General features: G+C 40.2%; 1 protein-coding gene across 3 annotated transcripts; it reads left to right on the top strand.

The window, feature by feature from the left end:
• The first annotated feature begins 883 nt into the window (after positions 1-883).
• On the top strand, positions 884-4,704 carry LOC133742494 (homeobox protein BEL1 homolog). 3 transcript variants are annotated; one of them, XM_062170174.1, is made up of 6 exons: positions 885-1,226; positions 1,360-1,785; positions 1,891-2,278; positions 2,571-2,953; positions 3,368-3,428; positions 3,680-4,704. In XM_062170174.1, exons 2-6 carry the CDS (start codon positions 1,388-1,390, stop codon positions 4,349-4,351), a joined length of 1,902 nt encoding a protein of 633 aa, XP_062026158.1. In that variant the 5' UTR covers positions 885-1,226; positions 1,360-1,387; the 3' UTR covers positions 4,352-4,704. The 3 variants fall into 3 exon arrangements, with proteins under 3 accessions (XP_062026157.1, XP_062026158.1, XP_062026156.1); XM_062170173.1 differs by having other exon boundaries at positions 884-1,226; positions 1,363-2,278; XM_062170172.1 differs by having other exon boundaries at positions 886-1,226; positions 1,360-2,278.
• Positions 4,705-16,491: the final 11,787 nt, after the last annotated feature.

The raw sequence follows: 16,491 nt of genomic DNA on the forward strand, positions 1-16,491 counted from the left end.
GGTGCGCGTGGAGTAGGGCATATTATTTTCATTCTCCATTCGTAATTAAACACAAAAGAAAGAAAAAAAAGAAAAAGACGATGCGGTCCCAAATGAGATACACATATATGGGTGGACTACTTTAATACACACAATTAATAAGAATTAGATGGATGGCAAAAACAATTGGACCACCTCATCTCGTCCCACAGTCCCTTATTTTGGGAACATTTTGCCACGACTCCAGGCGCATCTATTCTCTTATATTTCACCCCCCCCCCCCCCCCTCCCCCCTCACCGTGAAAAAAAAAAAAAAACAAAAACAAAAACTCCCCGACTCTTTTGGTTCTTGTAAAACCATTACAGAGACCCTAAGCTAGGACTGGAGCTCAGGCCTGCGGAAGGGCAGGGAAGGGCCCCACCGCCCCTTCCATAAAAGAATAGAAGGCTATAGCTCACTAAATCCATCTGTAAGCCTGGAAACAACTCCTACGTAGGAAAAGACTTCTGGGGATCCGCTCCCTTCCCAGAGATTTTTATTTATTTTCTTTACAATGATTATTTCTGGGTTTTGGTCTTTGATTATGATGAAGTTAATCATAGACTAGGGTTTTGAGAAGAAATGATTAAAGTAAAGAAGGAACAAGTCGTGTGGCGGCTTGTAGTTTGTGTAGCAAGGCAAAGGACGATCATTGAATCATTACTATTATGTTGTTCTATTATCTACTAGTTCAGGAGAGGGGAGCTAGAGGAGGGTGTTTAATTAATCAATCACATTTTCTAATCGTTTAATTATTATATTGATTCAAAAATTAATATATATTTTTAATTAACAGTCATTTTTAAATAATTGTTGGGTATGAAATAATTGAGGGGGCCGGGTATTAGAATTCTCATTCTAGGAAGTCTATTTTGGAGGTATTTATATCATGGAGCATTGACCCACTAGAGAGAGAGATAGAGAGAGAGAGAGAAAAGAGAGCAGTATAGAGAAGGGCGAGAGAGAGAGAGAGAGAGGCCATATATGAAATGAAATGAAATGATGAACATGGTTAGGAGGTCATCATCAGCCCTATCTGATATTCTGATCTTCTATTTCTGAGGAGATATATTTGATCTTTTCTTCCTAGGTTCGGGTTTTCATGGCTCACCCTGTTGGCTTATTAACAGAACAAGTCTGAGAAACAGAAGAAGCCCACCACCATCACCACCCCAACATATACATACTCAACCTCCACATCCACTTGGTAAGTATATATAACTACCTTTTCGGGTTTTTCATCAATTTGGACTCTTGATCTTGATTTGATTGATTCATATTCTTCATCAGCTCTCTTTTCTCATTAATTAATTAATTTCTTTCTTCTTTTTGTTGTGAAGAAGAAGACAGAATCTGAGTTTCTTTTCCATGGCTAGAGAGCTGTGCAGTGAAGATCATAAGTCCTCATCAGTTGGTTTTTGCTACTCGGATGTTTCATCAGCCAATCCAACCATCCACCATCAGAACCAGTTCACAAATCAGATCCAAGGCTTTGATCAGTCAAACCCAGCAGAGATCTTCAACTTGACCACTGGCATGGAGATGATAGGCTTCTCCAAGGGAGCCTTCTTCTCCAAACATGGAGGAGGAGGAGGACCTTCATCTTCGAAAGGCGCCGATCATTTCTACCATCCTCATCAGCAAGAGTACAACACAACCGGCATGTCGGAAACGAGCAGCGAAAACCAGAATCTAATGGAGTCTGGTGGAGCTTGGCACCAGGAGAACAGCAACAATAGGTTCCTTGTTGATGATTCTTCATTGAGGTGTGTTTTCCCATGTGAAGGTAATGAGAGGCCAAGCCAAGGCCTCTCACTCTCTCTTAGCTCATCCAATCCCTCTAGTATTGGCTTACAGTCCTTTGAACTCAGGCAGACAAATCATCATCAAGATATTGGGGGCATCAATCAGAGTCATATGATATTGCAAGATGGGTATTTGGGTAAAAGCTCAGGTCTTGGTCACCAATCTCTTCTTCATGAGAATCAAGCTGCAGCTTCTGGGCTTTTCCAGCTCAGAAACTCAAAGTACTTAGGCCCTGCTCAGGAGCTCTTAAATGAGTTCTGTAGCCTCGGAACAAAGCAGACTGATGCTCTTGGAGTTTCAAAGCACAAGTCAAACAAAACCAAACAGTGGGAAGATCAGGATAACAATAATGGCAGTACTTCTTCGTCTTCGAAAAAGCAGTCTTCCCTGTACTCCCTCGAATTCGTTGAATTGCAGAAGAGAAAAACCAGACTGCTTCAAATGCTGGAAGAGGTAAAGTAGATATAAATATTTATGTACTTTTGTTTGACTAGTAATTATTTTTATCTCGCTTCATGAAAAAGATCCCTTCCTTTTCTTGAAACCCCACTTTCAGTTTCTGGGAGTGTATTAGAATGGAAAGTTAAAAACTTTTACTGGGTATTGATGAATTGGGGTCTCCATGATTAGTTGATTACACTAACTAACAAATTTGGAGGCCTTTAAATTAATACCCAGAAACCCTTTATTTTCCATTTATTTTTAATTTTTTTTTTTAATTTCATGATCATATGTGGTTTATTAGGTGGAGAGGAGATACAAGCACTACTGTGATCAGATGAAGGCGGTGGTCTCATCCTTCGAAACCGTGGCAGGGACTGGAGCCGCCACGGTGTACTCGAAGCTGGCTTCGAAAGCCATGTCAAGACATTTCCGGAGCTTGAAAGACGGGATTGTAGCTCAGATTCAGGCCACAAGGAAAGCAATGGGGGAGAAAGACCCGGTGGCTCCCGGAGCAAGCCGAGGCGAGACGCCGAGGCTTCGGATTCTCGATCAAACTCTCCGGCAGCAGAGGGCTTTTCAACAGATGAACATGATGGAGAGTCATCCATGGCGGCCCCAACGTGGCCTTCCAGAGAGATCCGTCTCGGTTCTTCGGGCTTGGCTCTTCGAACACTTTCTTCACCCGTAAGTCTCATCCCTTCTTTTTACAGTAAAACTACAAATTAGATTTTTGCAGAGAATCAATGTTATGTGCTAGCAAGGCAAAGTTTTTGACTTGGTTCTCATCTCTCAAATCTCGTAATACATGGTTGTGAATGATGTTTTTCTGTTGCGAAACATTAATACCAACAAACACCTTAATTTGGTTGTTTCTATCCACCACCATTCAGATTCTGATCCAAATTTTCGATTTTTGTCATATTATTTTCAATCATTTAAGTTTTTTCTCATGGCTATATATATATATATTATGTGTGTGTTCTTTTTTCTTGTGGGTCAGTCACTACTACTGAGTCTCTCAATTCTACATATTCATAGTAACAGTAGTATTTGTTTTAAAGTATCAAGAATGTTTCATGATGATGAAAACTTTTGCAGGTACCCAAGCGATGTTGATAAACATATCTTAGCCCGCCAAACGGGTCTCTCAAGAAGCCAGGCACGTCCACATCTCTCTCTCTCTAGAATATTAGTATCTACAAAATTACAAATTAAAATTTTGATCCCATCATTTAGTTTATATTATTAAGAGCGCATATCTTCTTAGGATCCATAGTTAGATATATAATCACATAATCATATTATAATGCAGTAAGTAATGTATATTATTATCTGTGTCATCAATGATTATATTGTATGTTAATTTGACGCATTTTGTTTGTTTACATATTGTGCTGGGTTTTCAAACAGGTATCAAATTGGTTCATTAATGCAAGGGTGAGGCTTTGGAAACCCATGGTTGAAGAAATGTACATGGAAGAAACAAAGGAGCATGAAAACAACAACAACATGTCCTCCTCAGATGGTGTCACTACTGATCATCATGGCGATCCGAGCACGCAGATGACACGACCCGAAGATCAGAAACCGACCCAGGACCAACTCCAACTCGTCCGAATAGACTCGGAGTGCCTCTCGTCCATCATCACAAACAACCCAGGTGAGAAAAGTACTGGCCATGACTCCAGAAGCGGCAAAAGCGCCCTCCAAATGCACCCACAGCACAATTTCGGGAGGGTAACAGATGCATTCGGATCATCGATGGAGCTGGATTTTTCAACTTACAATCATCATCACCAGTCTGGAGGCGCAGTTGCTTATGGTAATGAAAACCCGAACCAGAGCTTCAATGGGGGAGGGCATGGTGTGTCATTGACATTAGGGTTGAACCAGCATGGTGGTACTAATGGGGTGAGCTTAGCATTCTCTCCTTCCTCACAGAGCTCTCTCTTCTACCCTAGAGATCACATCGAAGAGTGTCAGCCGGTTCAGTACTCGTCTCTATTAGACGGCGAAGGCCAGAACAATTTGCCTTACAGAAACTTGATGGGTGCTCAGTTGCTCCATGACTTGGCTGGCTAGGTAAAAGTACAATATTGCTCTTGGATGATCAGGAGGTTCGATCACTGTGGTTTCAATTGGAGGTGATAATAGATAAATAGTGGGTAGGAATAGATGAAAGTTAATACTTGGGATACATACATAAGGGGCTATACTGGGTTAGACAAGCAGATTAATATGATCATCGTTTTCATGGCTGCTGGTAGTTAATTAATTAATTTTGGGTACTCCTTTTTCATTTTCATTTATAATTTGTATGAACGTGGTTTTATTATTGCTAGGCTAATTTGGAATTGCCAGTGATCTGGTGCAAAGATGATTCAATATTTGTTTCCTCTTATATATGGGGTAGACTTGATTATTTTTCTTTTTCAGTTTTGTTTTCTAAAGATCTTCAACCTAAGTGGTTAGACATCTTTCTGTGCCCAACTGATTATGATTGAACCATTTGTGGCTCATCTTTAAGTGAACAGTTGCAATTTTTTTGTGGCTATCTCCATGAGGACAATTAAGTTGAGCAGCACAATTTGGTGTTGGGTCCTTGTGGTTTTGGGGGGATTAAGACAATTCCTAGAGGAAATATACAAATATCGTGATCGTTTTTTTGTGAGTTGGGTGGTCCCTAATTTTCGAGCCCTCGTGAAGATGATACATATGTAATGTATTTCGATCATGCCAATGAGAATTGGGGTGACTGCTTTTTTGGGTTGTCAACTTTGGGATTGGTTTATATGCTTCTGCTTTTGTAAAATGAGAAAAGGTAGCTTTATTAGCTACCTTTTCAGGCATAGTGTGCAAGGCATTAGGGTTTTCTTTGTTGGTTGAAGATGTGGACCTGATGAAATTGATCATATCTTCATGATCAGAACTTCTCTCTTTTGCATGCAAGCTAGACCTAGCTAATGCAAATATTAACGCTTCAAGCCTATGTAAAATGGATTCTCATTGATTAAAATCATGCACATAATTAAATGAGCTAAAAAATCTCACCGAAAATTTTACATTAATCTATGTCTATTGAGTCATTTTTTAGTCTATCGGACATGTGTGTGAGAAAAAGAACGATGAATTAACATTACCAGAATACGAGTGAATACCACTTGGCTATCGATCAAATAGTACAACAGCCCATGCTTTAATGTTTGTGTACCGACGTACATTGATGATTTTTTTTTTTTGAAAGGACGTACATTGATGATTTGTGACTAATAATGTGTTTTATTTATTCATGCTACATAGGTAATTTTCGCTTATAATGGATGCAATGAATGCTTTTGAAATTCATATGGCTTAGAGTTAAAGGCAATAGTCGATGTTTTATACTTCCATTTCATATTGTAACATATGCAGCAAATCAGGATGCATGTGATAAATTTATCACAAAAGAAAAACTACCCTATTCTTTATTAAGGTGATCTAAAGCCCCAAATTGCAGTATGCAATTAATTAGATTTGCATCTATATATGGAGTTTCTATAATTTATTTCTTTTAGGGTTTCTATTATTTCCATGCACAATCCAAATGAGTCATGACGTCTCGTGCAAGCTACAGGTAAATTTAAGGAAATTTTCTTAATGCTTAGAATTTAGCATCCAGTAAGATTTGAACTATACGCAACTAATTAGTTTTGAACACCTAGATACAAAACTAACCCTAATAACTGATATATTCCAGCCCTTTTTTTGTTAATATTTATAACTTCAATCCTCAGTACCAAACTACAAATGTTGTGATCTCAACATCTCAACCCCAAGTCATCTGTATCTTACAAAATTACTTCTGAAAGCTCATAATCTTATAACCCTCGCTTGGATCGAAATCCACAGAAGTCATCGCTGCCAGCTTCATTATTTGCAAGCCTTTATCTCTCAGACAATCCCTCATTCATATCTCTATACATCTCACTATCTCTCTCTTTATTTTTATACCGTGAGTTTTCAGTTTTGTACCACCTCGTGTTTGTTATACACCGATTGACAACAACTAATATTAAAGAGAAGTAATGTAAAAGACTAGCTTGTAGCTATTGTCTTTGCCAAGCAAATTGACAACTGATCTAGGTGTACGTTATTATCTAATAACTATCTCGTTTTTCCCTTAGTTTTGCAAACACCAGGGGCTGACCTTGTGCATAGCCCGTCAGGGGTTGCCTAAGCTGGCCCTCGGGTTGCTAAGAGTCTCGTAAAGCTATCTAATTCCTCCTTGTGTATATATACACATAGATGATCTTACCATGTTTCGCAACTTTCGCGTCCAAGAAACAACGTAAGGTACAGAGAATCTACAAGTAGTCCCCTTCTCTTGATCTCTTCTTTCCCCACGACATCTCCCTGTGATAAATCTTGCTATGCAACCTCACAAGAATAAGGAAGCACCTAAAAAGACTGCCCTCGTCTAGAATGGGCCATTTGCCTCTTTTACAATTCAGATACGAGCCCACAACTATTTTAGCTCCAAAAGAGCAAGAAACGTTTGCATTCCAAGAAATCATGTATAATATTCGACCATCAGAGTCCACAAAAGCTAGGGCCAATAGCTCAAGTCCATACTATTGTCACGGCACCTTCATTTGAATGAATAGCCCAAGCATGAAGCTTGTATGATGTCCTCTGATCCCAATCACAAGAACAAATTTCCATTTATAACAAAACAGGGAAAATAAAAGAAATAGAAAAAGGGACAAAGTTTTCAGCTTTACACAATGTAGATACCTCCACTAGCAAGGCTAATTCTCTACATCACCAAGCATAAGTAACACCCACTTTGGGACATCCACAAGACATGGTAAGGCCCAACCGAGACATGCATCGTGTAGCCCTATGTTCAGGCTACGCGGCGGTATCCGGAAGTTGCAAATCCGCCACCGGGAAGCCACCTTCCCGCCCTTGCCAAGATGCCTCCACAACATGGCTTTCTACATGCTTCTTGGACTAGCTAGAATTGTATGGTTGCTTGTCCCACATCGAATAACAAGTAGAGGAGATGGCTTCCTTGACTTATAAAAGGAATGTCTCCTCCCACAACTCAAGACATTCCATTACACCTCTTGTAATCTTGTTGGGCCGCAAGGCTCGACACACTAGTACACATTCAAGTAGACGTAGTCTCCCGCTCATGCGGAGGCGAACCACTATACATCTCGTGTCAACTCTCTCTCTCTCTCTCTCTCCATCTCTCTCTCTAAAGCTAACTAGAGATCCCACGGAACACTAACGTTAACATTGGCGCCGTCTGTAGGAAGCCGACACACAAAGGCTTCGTCACCTACCATGAACTTTGACCCGAAAATATCGAGTCGACACTCATTCAACAACAAATTGGAGCAGGTCAGCGCCCAACAACAAAGTCAACGCTGACATAAAAAAAAAAAAAAAATCTGGGCGCCAAATTTCTCTGGGCACCCAGAGATTCCCTTTGGCCACCCTTCTCCTTCTTCGCTGCATCCTCCGCTCCGCCAGTCACACACCCAGCGGCGCACTTCCGCTAGCTAAGCCAACTTCGTTGCTTCGTGCTACCCGGAGGGTTCAACACTCCGCTCCGCCCACCGCTGCACACCCCGCTGACCGCGAGCTCAGCCGAGGTACCACCGCTAAGGAATCACCGCCCAACTCCTCCGCCCACTGCAGGTCTCCGCCCAACTTCGAAGTTCCGCCCAACTGCCAGGTCGGGGACTGCACTCTGCTGTTACTTTCCTCCGCCGAGCAACATTTCCTCTGGTCACTCTCCGCCAGAGCCACCGCTAGAAGCCTAGCCGGCGCCTAGGCCTTGCACCAACCGCCCTAACGTTCAGCGGCAAGCGTTACCCATTATCGGCGGTAACCCACAAAAAAAAAAAAAAAAAATTCCGCTAACTTTGGCGCACCGCTTCGCACAGTCGAGCAAGTTTCCTCCGCTCGTCACTGCCAACAAGTAGAGCAGGCATGGACCAAGGACTCATTCCGTCGAGCCTGGCCCGTCAAGGAGTCGTTCCGCCAAACATCAACGCACTAGTGAGGCTAGCCAGCGCCGGTAGCAGCAGCACCAGTCTTCTGTCAGCGGCACCGCGGGGCTTCCGTCAGCGGCAGCGTCGAGCTCGGTCAACGACAACACCAAACTTCTATCAGCAGCTTCCGCCAAGCAAGCACCTGAGCACCAGTGGCCTCCTTTCGGCCATATTCCGCCACACTGTACACCGCTATTTCTAACCGCTAGCAGGCTCCGCTGCACCGCTGAAAGTCACCGCCGAACTTCATCCCCAGGCTTCACCGCTTAACTTCACCGCTGGGCAGTCTTCATCGAGCACCAAACAGCCAGCAACCAACTGCCAACCTCCGACAAAGCTAAGCCCCTCTATTCGCAGCAAACTGTAACTCCTTAATTGATGTCATGCTCGGCACTTCTTCAGGGATCGGTCCGTCAAGGCGCTGGTCCACCAAGCTAGCATGCTTGTTCTAGCTCTGAACGCTGGCTCTGCAAATGATAAGTTATCGAAACTCATTAAATTAAAAGTCCAAACATTCTTTTAGCACTTCGGGGGCAGGCATATTTGATATGTGTCTCAAGCATGGCCAATCATCTATATTTTATATACTTTCCTTAATTGCAAAACTGGGCTGGCTTGCTATGCTCAGCACACCTGGACATCTTAAACACCATAAGCCTTACATACATGTGCTATGCATTGAAAATCGTTACTTATGATGCATCCGTATACATGCACAGGTATACATATTATAAGCCCACTGTTAAAGCATGGTAGTACCCTAATAAGTCCATGACAAGTGCGTATCCAATTATATTCACATTTATACATCATGGGCTATGCCAATTGCTTCTATATTTCCATGCATCGGTACATGGCTATTCTGTTCTACATCTGCAATCATTAATGGCCTTGGCAATTGTCAAAAGCACAATCATTAAAACATCTCCAGTATGTCCTACATGTGCAACGCACACAACAACATACCCATATAAACAAAGCTTGCCATCAGCACAACCAGTTTTTTGGTAAGTACAAAAGCTGACAAAAGGTTCATGTTCTTGACCATATAGTTTCTGGACAATAACTTATATACACATATATATGGGCTAATGCGTCCATGTATCAAAGTGGGTTTTATCACTAGTACATATACAGATTATTCGTGTTGATTTTTCAAATCCTTATACTAATCATCTATTTTGATTTAAGGAAATTCAATTATTTCTATCAAGCATTCAATCTCAACTACGAGTTGACGGACATTATCGGAATACTTTATCTGCCAAGCAATGGACCGTCATGCTCGGCCAACTCCGCTAGCCTCCAAATCGGCATAAGATAAGTCACTTTATCTTATCTTTTGCGCTCTTGCAATTAGAGCATTTGCCATGACTATACATGTCTCCATGACACTTAAGCATGCCTACAAAATGTTATTAGCAACTTTACTACAAGTACATGCTATACACATATGTCATGCTACTACTTAATTGCAACTCAATTAAATAAATATGTGACACTCATCTAGAAGCTTGTGACACTTACGACTTACTAAAACATGCTCGGATAAACGACTTGCTCGGGTTACGACTCGCTTGGGTATCGAGTACGGCCACGACTTGCGCTTGGGCCACGCCTCGCATGCTCGCACAGCGCCTACACACTCAACTACACCCAACTTGCTCGAACAACCCAACTTGCTCGATCATGTCCAACATGTTTTACTTAAGCCCCAAGTTCACAAACGTTTCATTCTATGTCACCGGGACTACTCCCACAAAATTACTATGGACACCCATTACACTTGCCACTATCTATTGTGAGTGTTATATGGCCATAAGATCCACATATACAACTACCAACATTTTACATGTTCATACACATTAATGGAATATTGAATTCTTCTACAATTTGTTGCTCACTACAAATCGAATTCTTTTCGCATTCCATTAATACGAACGGTAACCAATACAACAAAGCATTCTACATATGCGCGTTTTTGTCTCATTGTGGAGGATTAAACGAGTCCCTTCTTGCTTACGGAGTTCGGGGACTTGTAGGGGCTCCGTACCACCCGGTTACTTATGCTTGGTGACATCGTGTTTATAACTCCCCAACCAAGAAGCTCCTCTTACATGAGGACTTCGGGGACTTGTAGATACCTCCACTAGCAAGGCTAATTCTCTACATCACCAAGCATAAGTAACACCCACTTTGGGACATCCACAAGACATGGCAAGGCCCAACCGAGACATGCATCGTGTAGCCCTATGTTCAGGCTACGCGGCGGTATCCGGAAGTTGCAAATCCGCCACCGGGAAGCCACCTTCCCGCCCTTGCCAAGATGCCTCCACAACATGGCTTTCTACATGCTTCTTGGACTAGCTAGAATTGTATGGTTGCTTGTCCCACATCGAAGAACAAGTAGAGGAGATGGCTTCCTTGACTTATAAAAGGAATGCCTCCTCCCACAACTCAAGACATTCCATTACACCTCTTGTAATCTTGTTGGGCCGCAAGGCTCGACACACTAGTACACATTCAAGTGGACGTAGTCTCCCGCTCATGCGGAGGCGAACCACTATACATCTCGTGTCAACTCTCTCTCTCTCTCTCTCTCTCCATCTCTCTCTCTAAAGCTAACTAGAGATCCCACGGATCACTAACGTTAACACACAATTACATTGGCAATGTTGGGCAACTTTGCCAAGAAAATTTGGCTGCAAACAAAATTTCCTTTATTCTCACAAGTATTTTTTTTTTATCGTCAATTATTCTCACCAGTATTACAGTATAACTTATAAGTGGTTACATGAGAATGGATGAGGTTTTTGGATTAATTAGCTTTGGTAAAGTTTTAAATATATATATATATATAGGATGTTTCTTGGGTGCGGACGTCCGTACCTAAGGATTAGGTACGGATTTCCCATTTTTCCCCACTTTCCGATCATAGTTTCACATCTTAACCGTTCAGTTTTTAGATCCTAATGTATAGATCATCTCTACAAAATTTCAGCCAAATTGGTGATCGTTAAGGCATTCAAAACTGCAATTTACAACAATGAATATGAACGGTTCCGAATCTGTAGAACAGGAACCATTCGTATTCATTGTTGTAAATTGCAGTTTTGAATGCCTTAACGATCACCAATTTGGCTGAAATTTTGTAGGGATGATCTATACATTAGGACCTAAAAACTGAACGGTTAAAATGTGAAACTATGATCGGAAAGTGAGGAAAAATGAGAAATCCGTACCTAATCCTTAAGTACGGACGTCCGTAGCCAAGAACCCCTGTATATATATATACTACAATAAGTAGGGCTGGGATCGGCTCGGTACGGGTCAGTAAAGAAGGTATACCGAAGCTGAGACCGATTTTTTGAGTCAGTTCGGTACGGCTCGGTACTCATCAAATTGCCTATCAAAATCGAACCGTCCCGAAACCGATCGGTTCGGTACTAGTTCGGCACCATTCGATACACCAGTTCTGCTTTCAAAATTCTGTGAAATTTCAACTTTCAAAGCAATGCACAACTGACCAAAGCAATGCAGTCTTTCTTCATCATGATAGAAAGTAAAGATGTACACAAAATCAGAATTCACAAACGCATTTTGATACGATTGCGACTTTGCGAGTGAATGCCCAAGACAGATAGGCAGACTCTTAAGCAAAACCTAAAACCGAGATACCAAGTTGCACCATTTTCTTCAAGTTAAGGACCAAACCTCACAAATACAGAGCTTAAAAATTGAAAATTTGATAATCATACATGATAATCACATACCAACAAACATCTCATAATCTGATAATCATTTGAAATTCAAAAGAATCAAAACCCAATACTCAGACTTACTCCTAGCTTTCCCATTGATAATCAAATAAGAGCCTTCAGTGAAAGCTGCAAATGTATTGAAATCGGAGCTTCAACTTCCTGAGTTCTTGTCTTCGTTTTGAATGGAATCAATGGAATCGTGGTGCAGGCTGCATCGAACGAAGGAGGTTTGACTATTTGAGAGTGAAGACTGGAGGCCTGGAGTTGCTTTCGGATGAAATGTCAAATGACCTAGTCAAATGACTCAAGCTGCAGCCCTGCATCGATTTGGAGCAAACTAACGAGCCGGGTCGGTAACTTAATGGTATGAAAAAAGCCCAATCCGATCCCGACCCGAGCCCAATACATTCGGTACGGTTTCGGTTCGGCACTCCAAAAAACAAAAAAGAAACCGAGCCGATCGGTATCAATACCGGTTCGGACGGTTTCGGCGTCGGTATTTCGGTCAGAGATTGCCAGCCCTAACAATAAGTTCTAAAGTAAACGAATTCAACCAATTGCTTGCATCGGAAGCTCTTGCCACTATAAGGGTCGATGACGGTTCACGTACCCCGAATCAATGTCATAGCTAAGGCTTCAGAGTCGACGGTCTATATAAATCAGAGTTTGTGCTTTCAGTTGCATCTTTATTTCATGTTTTATAGATCTACGATTCTCCATTTTAGAGCATGTTCAGCGGTTTGGTGGTGACTGGCCTCCAACCTAGGATTAGTGAGGTGGTGACCATGAATTCCCAAAAACAAGCTTCCACCGGTCCAACATTGACCAGCCTAACCAAGGCTTTCGTGACCCAGGCCAAGAAAAATGCCAAGCCCGTGAAAAATTCCTTGACCCAGCCTTGCCGGCTGCCAGCTCGGCCCAAAACCGATCGTGGGTGACGTCAGCGACTGCTGTGGAGAGAGAGACGCGACATCGAACCCGAAACAAACCCAGAAACTCCAATCATAAGAACTTAATCCAATTCGAAAACTACTTACACAAACGGGTAGAGCATGATGAGAGGATGAGTTTTCATAGCACATGCAGCCCAATCAGTGGGCGAAGTCGCCTAAATTCACTAAAACCCGCTGAAGAACCTTAGAGTTTCCAGCGTTCGATTCTTCCTCCACGGTGAACGATTGGTCAAGCTGTGACCGGTGGTGTGTTGGCGACTTCCAGAAGAACAAGTTGGTGCCGGTGCGTCGTCGTACGGTGGCCGGATGGCAATAACACAGTCGGATCCTCAAATCGGGTCGTCGAGTCTCTCTTTTGATCGGTTCGAGAGAGATCGAACCTTCTGGGACGATATGATTCGTTTGATTCTTCCAAGGCTATATATAGCCTAAAATTCAGAATTAATCGACGGCTAGGATGAAGCGGTGCAAGTTTGCACGGCCCAAATCACACCATTGATTTTCTTTTATTTTTTCATAATGTTTCAATATTTCATAAACTTCCGAAATTCATAAAAATTAGCTCGGGTATCTGAAAAATTCCCCGAAAATTTTCACGAACTCATCATGTCGTGTACTTTTTTTTTATCACACTCTTAAATCAAGGATTTCACCTTATGAAAAAATTATGAAAAATAATCTCAAGCACCTTTATTAATTACCGAGATCGTTAATTAATTTCTCAACTATCTCAACTTAGCTCGACAATTTTTCCGAGGCTCACAGATTTGCAATCTGCTCTTTGGTCCTTGTTGTTATCCGTTCTACTACAATTATTCATAAATATCCATTATTACCATCTATTTACATCAAATATATTTCAATTTTACAATAAATAAATTAATAAAAAATTTAATAAACAGTAACTGACCGGTCAAGAAACAGAATGGTTGGAAAACATGTCCAGTGGCAGTAAACAGTATTTTAATCCAATAACTTAGTAACCCTGATCTATTGACTCAACGGGTGAACTTGCTCTTACCAAACGATTTCTAACATTTATTAAGGGAAGTCAGGATATATGAAATAGTGGATTATTGATATGGGCCAGGCCTCATGGGTAATGGGTCCCCATCTGCAATGCAGCTCGTAGAACTGTGGAAGTGAAAGAACTTTCCCGACAGATCCTGCTCGACAGTGAAGTCTCACACTCTCCCCCACCCGACCTCAGAATCAAGGACACTTACCTTCAATTTGAAGAGATGGATTGCTTTTTACCCAGAAAATTTATATGAAACTAAGTACAAAAGGGCAGGTTTGCTGACCCCAGAACAGCAACTATGACCTTTACTACAGCTCCAGGCTTTCAGTTCAGTAAAAAACTGGTGGATTTCTATGCACCGACACTTTGGTAGAAATATTTTGGGCTTTTCCTTCTCACTAGGGTGCTTTCTTAGAGAGAAAAGGTCTAGAGCTAGAAGAAGGGATAACGACCGATTTGAAATCCTTCTGTATAGGGTTTAGGTTTTTCTTCTCGTAAATTCCTTCCTTTCCCTTTCTAAATAGTTGACGAGCTTTCTATGCTTCAACGGCTGTAAATTAAAGTGGTTTAAAGTTTGTCGCTTTTAAAATGGACTTGGTTACTTGAACATTTTTAGCAATACTAGCCAATTTTGTAGTTAAATTTTAATTAAAGTAACTCAAAATATCATTTTCATTAGTCAATTTATTTTAGCTAGTTTTAAATTTATATTATTTATTTATTTATGTCAGTGAGTTGTGACATGTTAGTAAATTATAATTCTAACATTATAAATGTTATGAATTCGATTCTTACTTATTACATATGTAAGAGGGGGTGGGTTAAGGGTTTTTTTTTTTTTTTTAAATTATATTATTTATAGAATGAAGAAAAAATTGTTTAAATGTATTTATAAATTACATAGAATAACTTATAATGAATGTTTTAAGAACCACTTAAAAGTTTGATGCAGCTGCTAAAATTGATAAAAAGTTAAACATGCTCTCTGAAATACTTAAGAAACTAAGATAGAGAGTGCTAAAGATGCTAATGACGTTTCGAGCTCCAATTCTTATTTTTGAATATTAATTATTATAAAAATCAATGTTTTGCGACTAAATAAACATGTCTTCATAAGGAAATACCTTGAGAAAGTCATTTTACACTAAGAGAGCTTACTATTTTATTACTTTCATTGTGTCGGATAAAAAATAATTGTAGAACTAACCGGTATTCATATTGGACCACACCATGCAAACAAGAAGTCAAATATTGCCACAGAAAAAGAAGATGGGGTTGTTAGTAAGAAGATTATGGCTTAATTGGGTCAAGACACCAGTATACATGAGTCTAGGAGCTTCTTCAACCCAAAATAGAAAGCCGCCAGATGGGGATGTTTTCTCAATTAATTTATGTGTACTACTATTGCCTTTTGCATTTATAATATTGTCACCCCTCTAAATCAGAATAGTTAATCTTTAATGATGAACGTGACTTTGCATAAACAAACAAAAGTAGGGTAAGATTTCTAATACCCTAATATATAGCGCTGTTTGCTCATACTGTAGCTAGTCTCATACTAATACCCTAATATATAATTGCAAGGCACTATTCAAAAGGCCCCATTTGGAACCTACAGAGGACATTATAAAAACAAATATGAGGGCCATGACCTAGTCTAATTATAATTGTTTCTTTTTGTTAAAAGTCTAATTATAAATTTGAGTGTCACAAGTCGAGGGTCGTGTTCCAAGTGTCAATTTTGATTAATGATTTTGCATGATACCCAAGAATAAAGGTCAAAAGCAGATCGGAAAAAAAACATAAGAAGAAGAAAGCAGCAGGACCATTCTGGTGCCTATTAAATTGTAGCCAGTATCAAAGTCGAATCCAATACCTCTCTCTATCTCGGTTAAGTCTTGAAGACTCGTATAGACTTTCCTTCAAGGTCCACCAGCAAGAACTTGATCATGTATTTTCTTGATGTTTATACATTACTGTACAGGTGTTGAGGTTCAGGACATCACATAATGTGTTGTCACTTGTAAGCTTACGTTTCGAAGTAAAATATATGAGAGTTTCTATTGGGACCTCTAAATTTGCTCACTTGACCTCACTCTATTATGAATTATTAAATGACATATATAACCTACTATAAAATGACTATTAAGGACAATAATTATACCAAAAAAATATTATATTTATTTTATGTAGACTTTCCAATTCAATAATATTAGATTGTATTCCTTATTATTTTCCTTATCTATTTTCATTTTCCAATTTCACTACATACTCATTAAAGCATTCATATATATTTAATAAGAATTAAAAATATGATTAAGATCATGTGACATAAAAAATACATGATATATATGTTAAACGCATATTGGTGAGGGAAAACAAAATAAATCCTCTTATGATTTATGACCTAAATCTAAGTCAATCCATTATATTTGTAAAAAAA

The sequence above is a fragment of the Rosa rugosa genome, chromosome 4 (assembly GCF_958449725.1).
Source record: "Rosa rugosa chromosome 4, drRosRugo1.1, whole genome shotgun sequence".
Lineage (NCBI taxonomy): Eukaryota > Viridiplantae > Streptophyta > Magnoliopsida > Rosales > Rosaceae > Rosa > Rosa rugosa.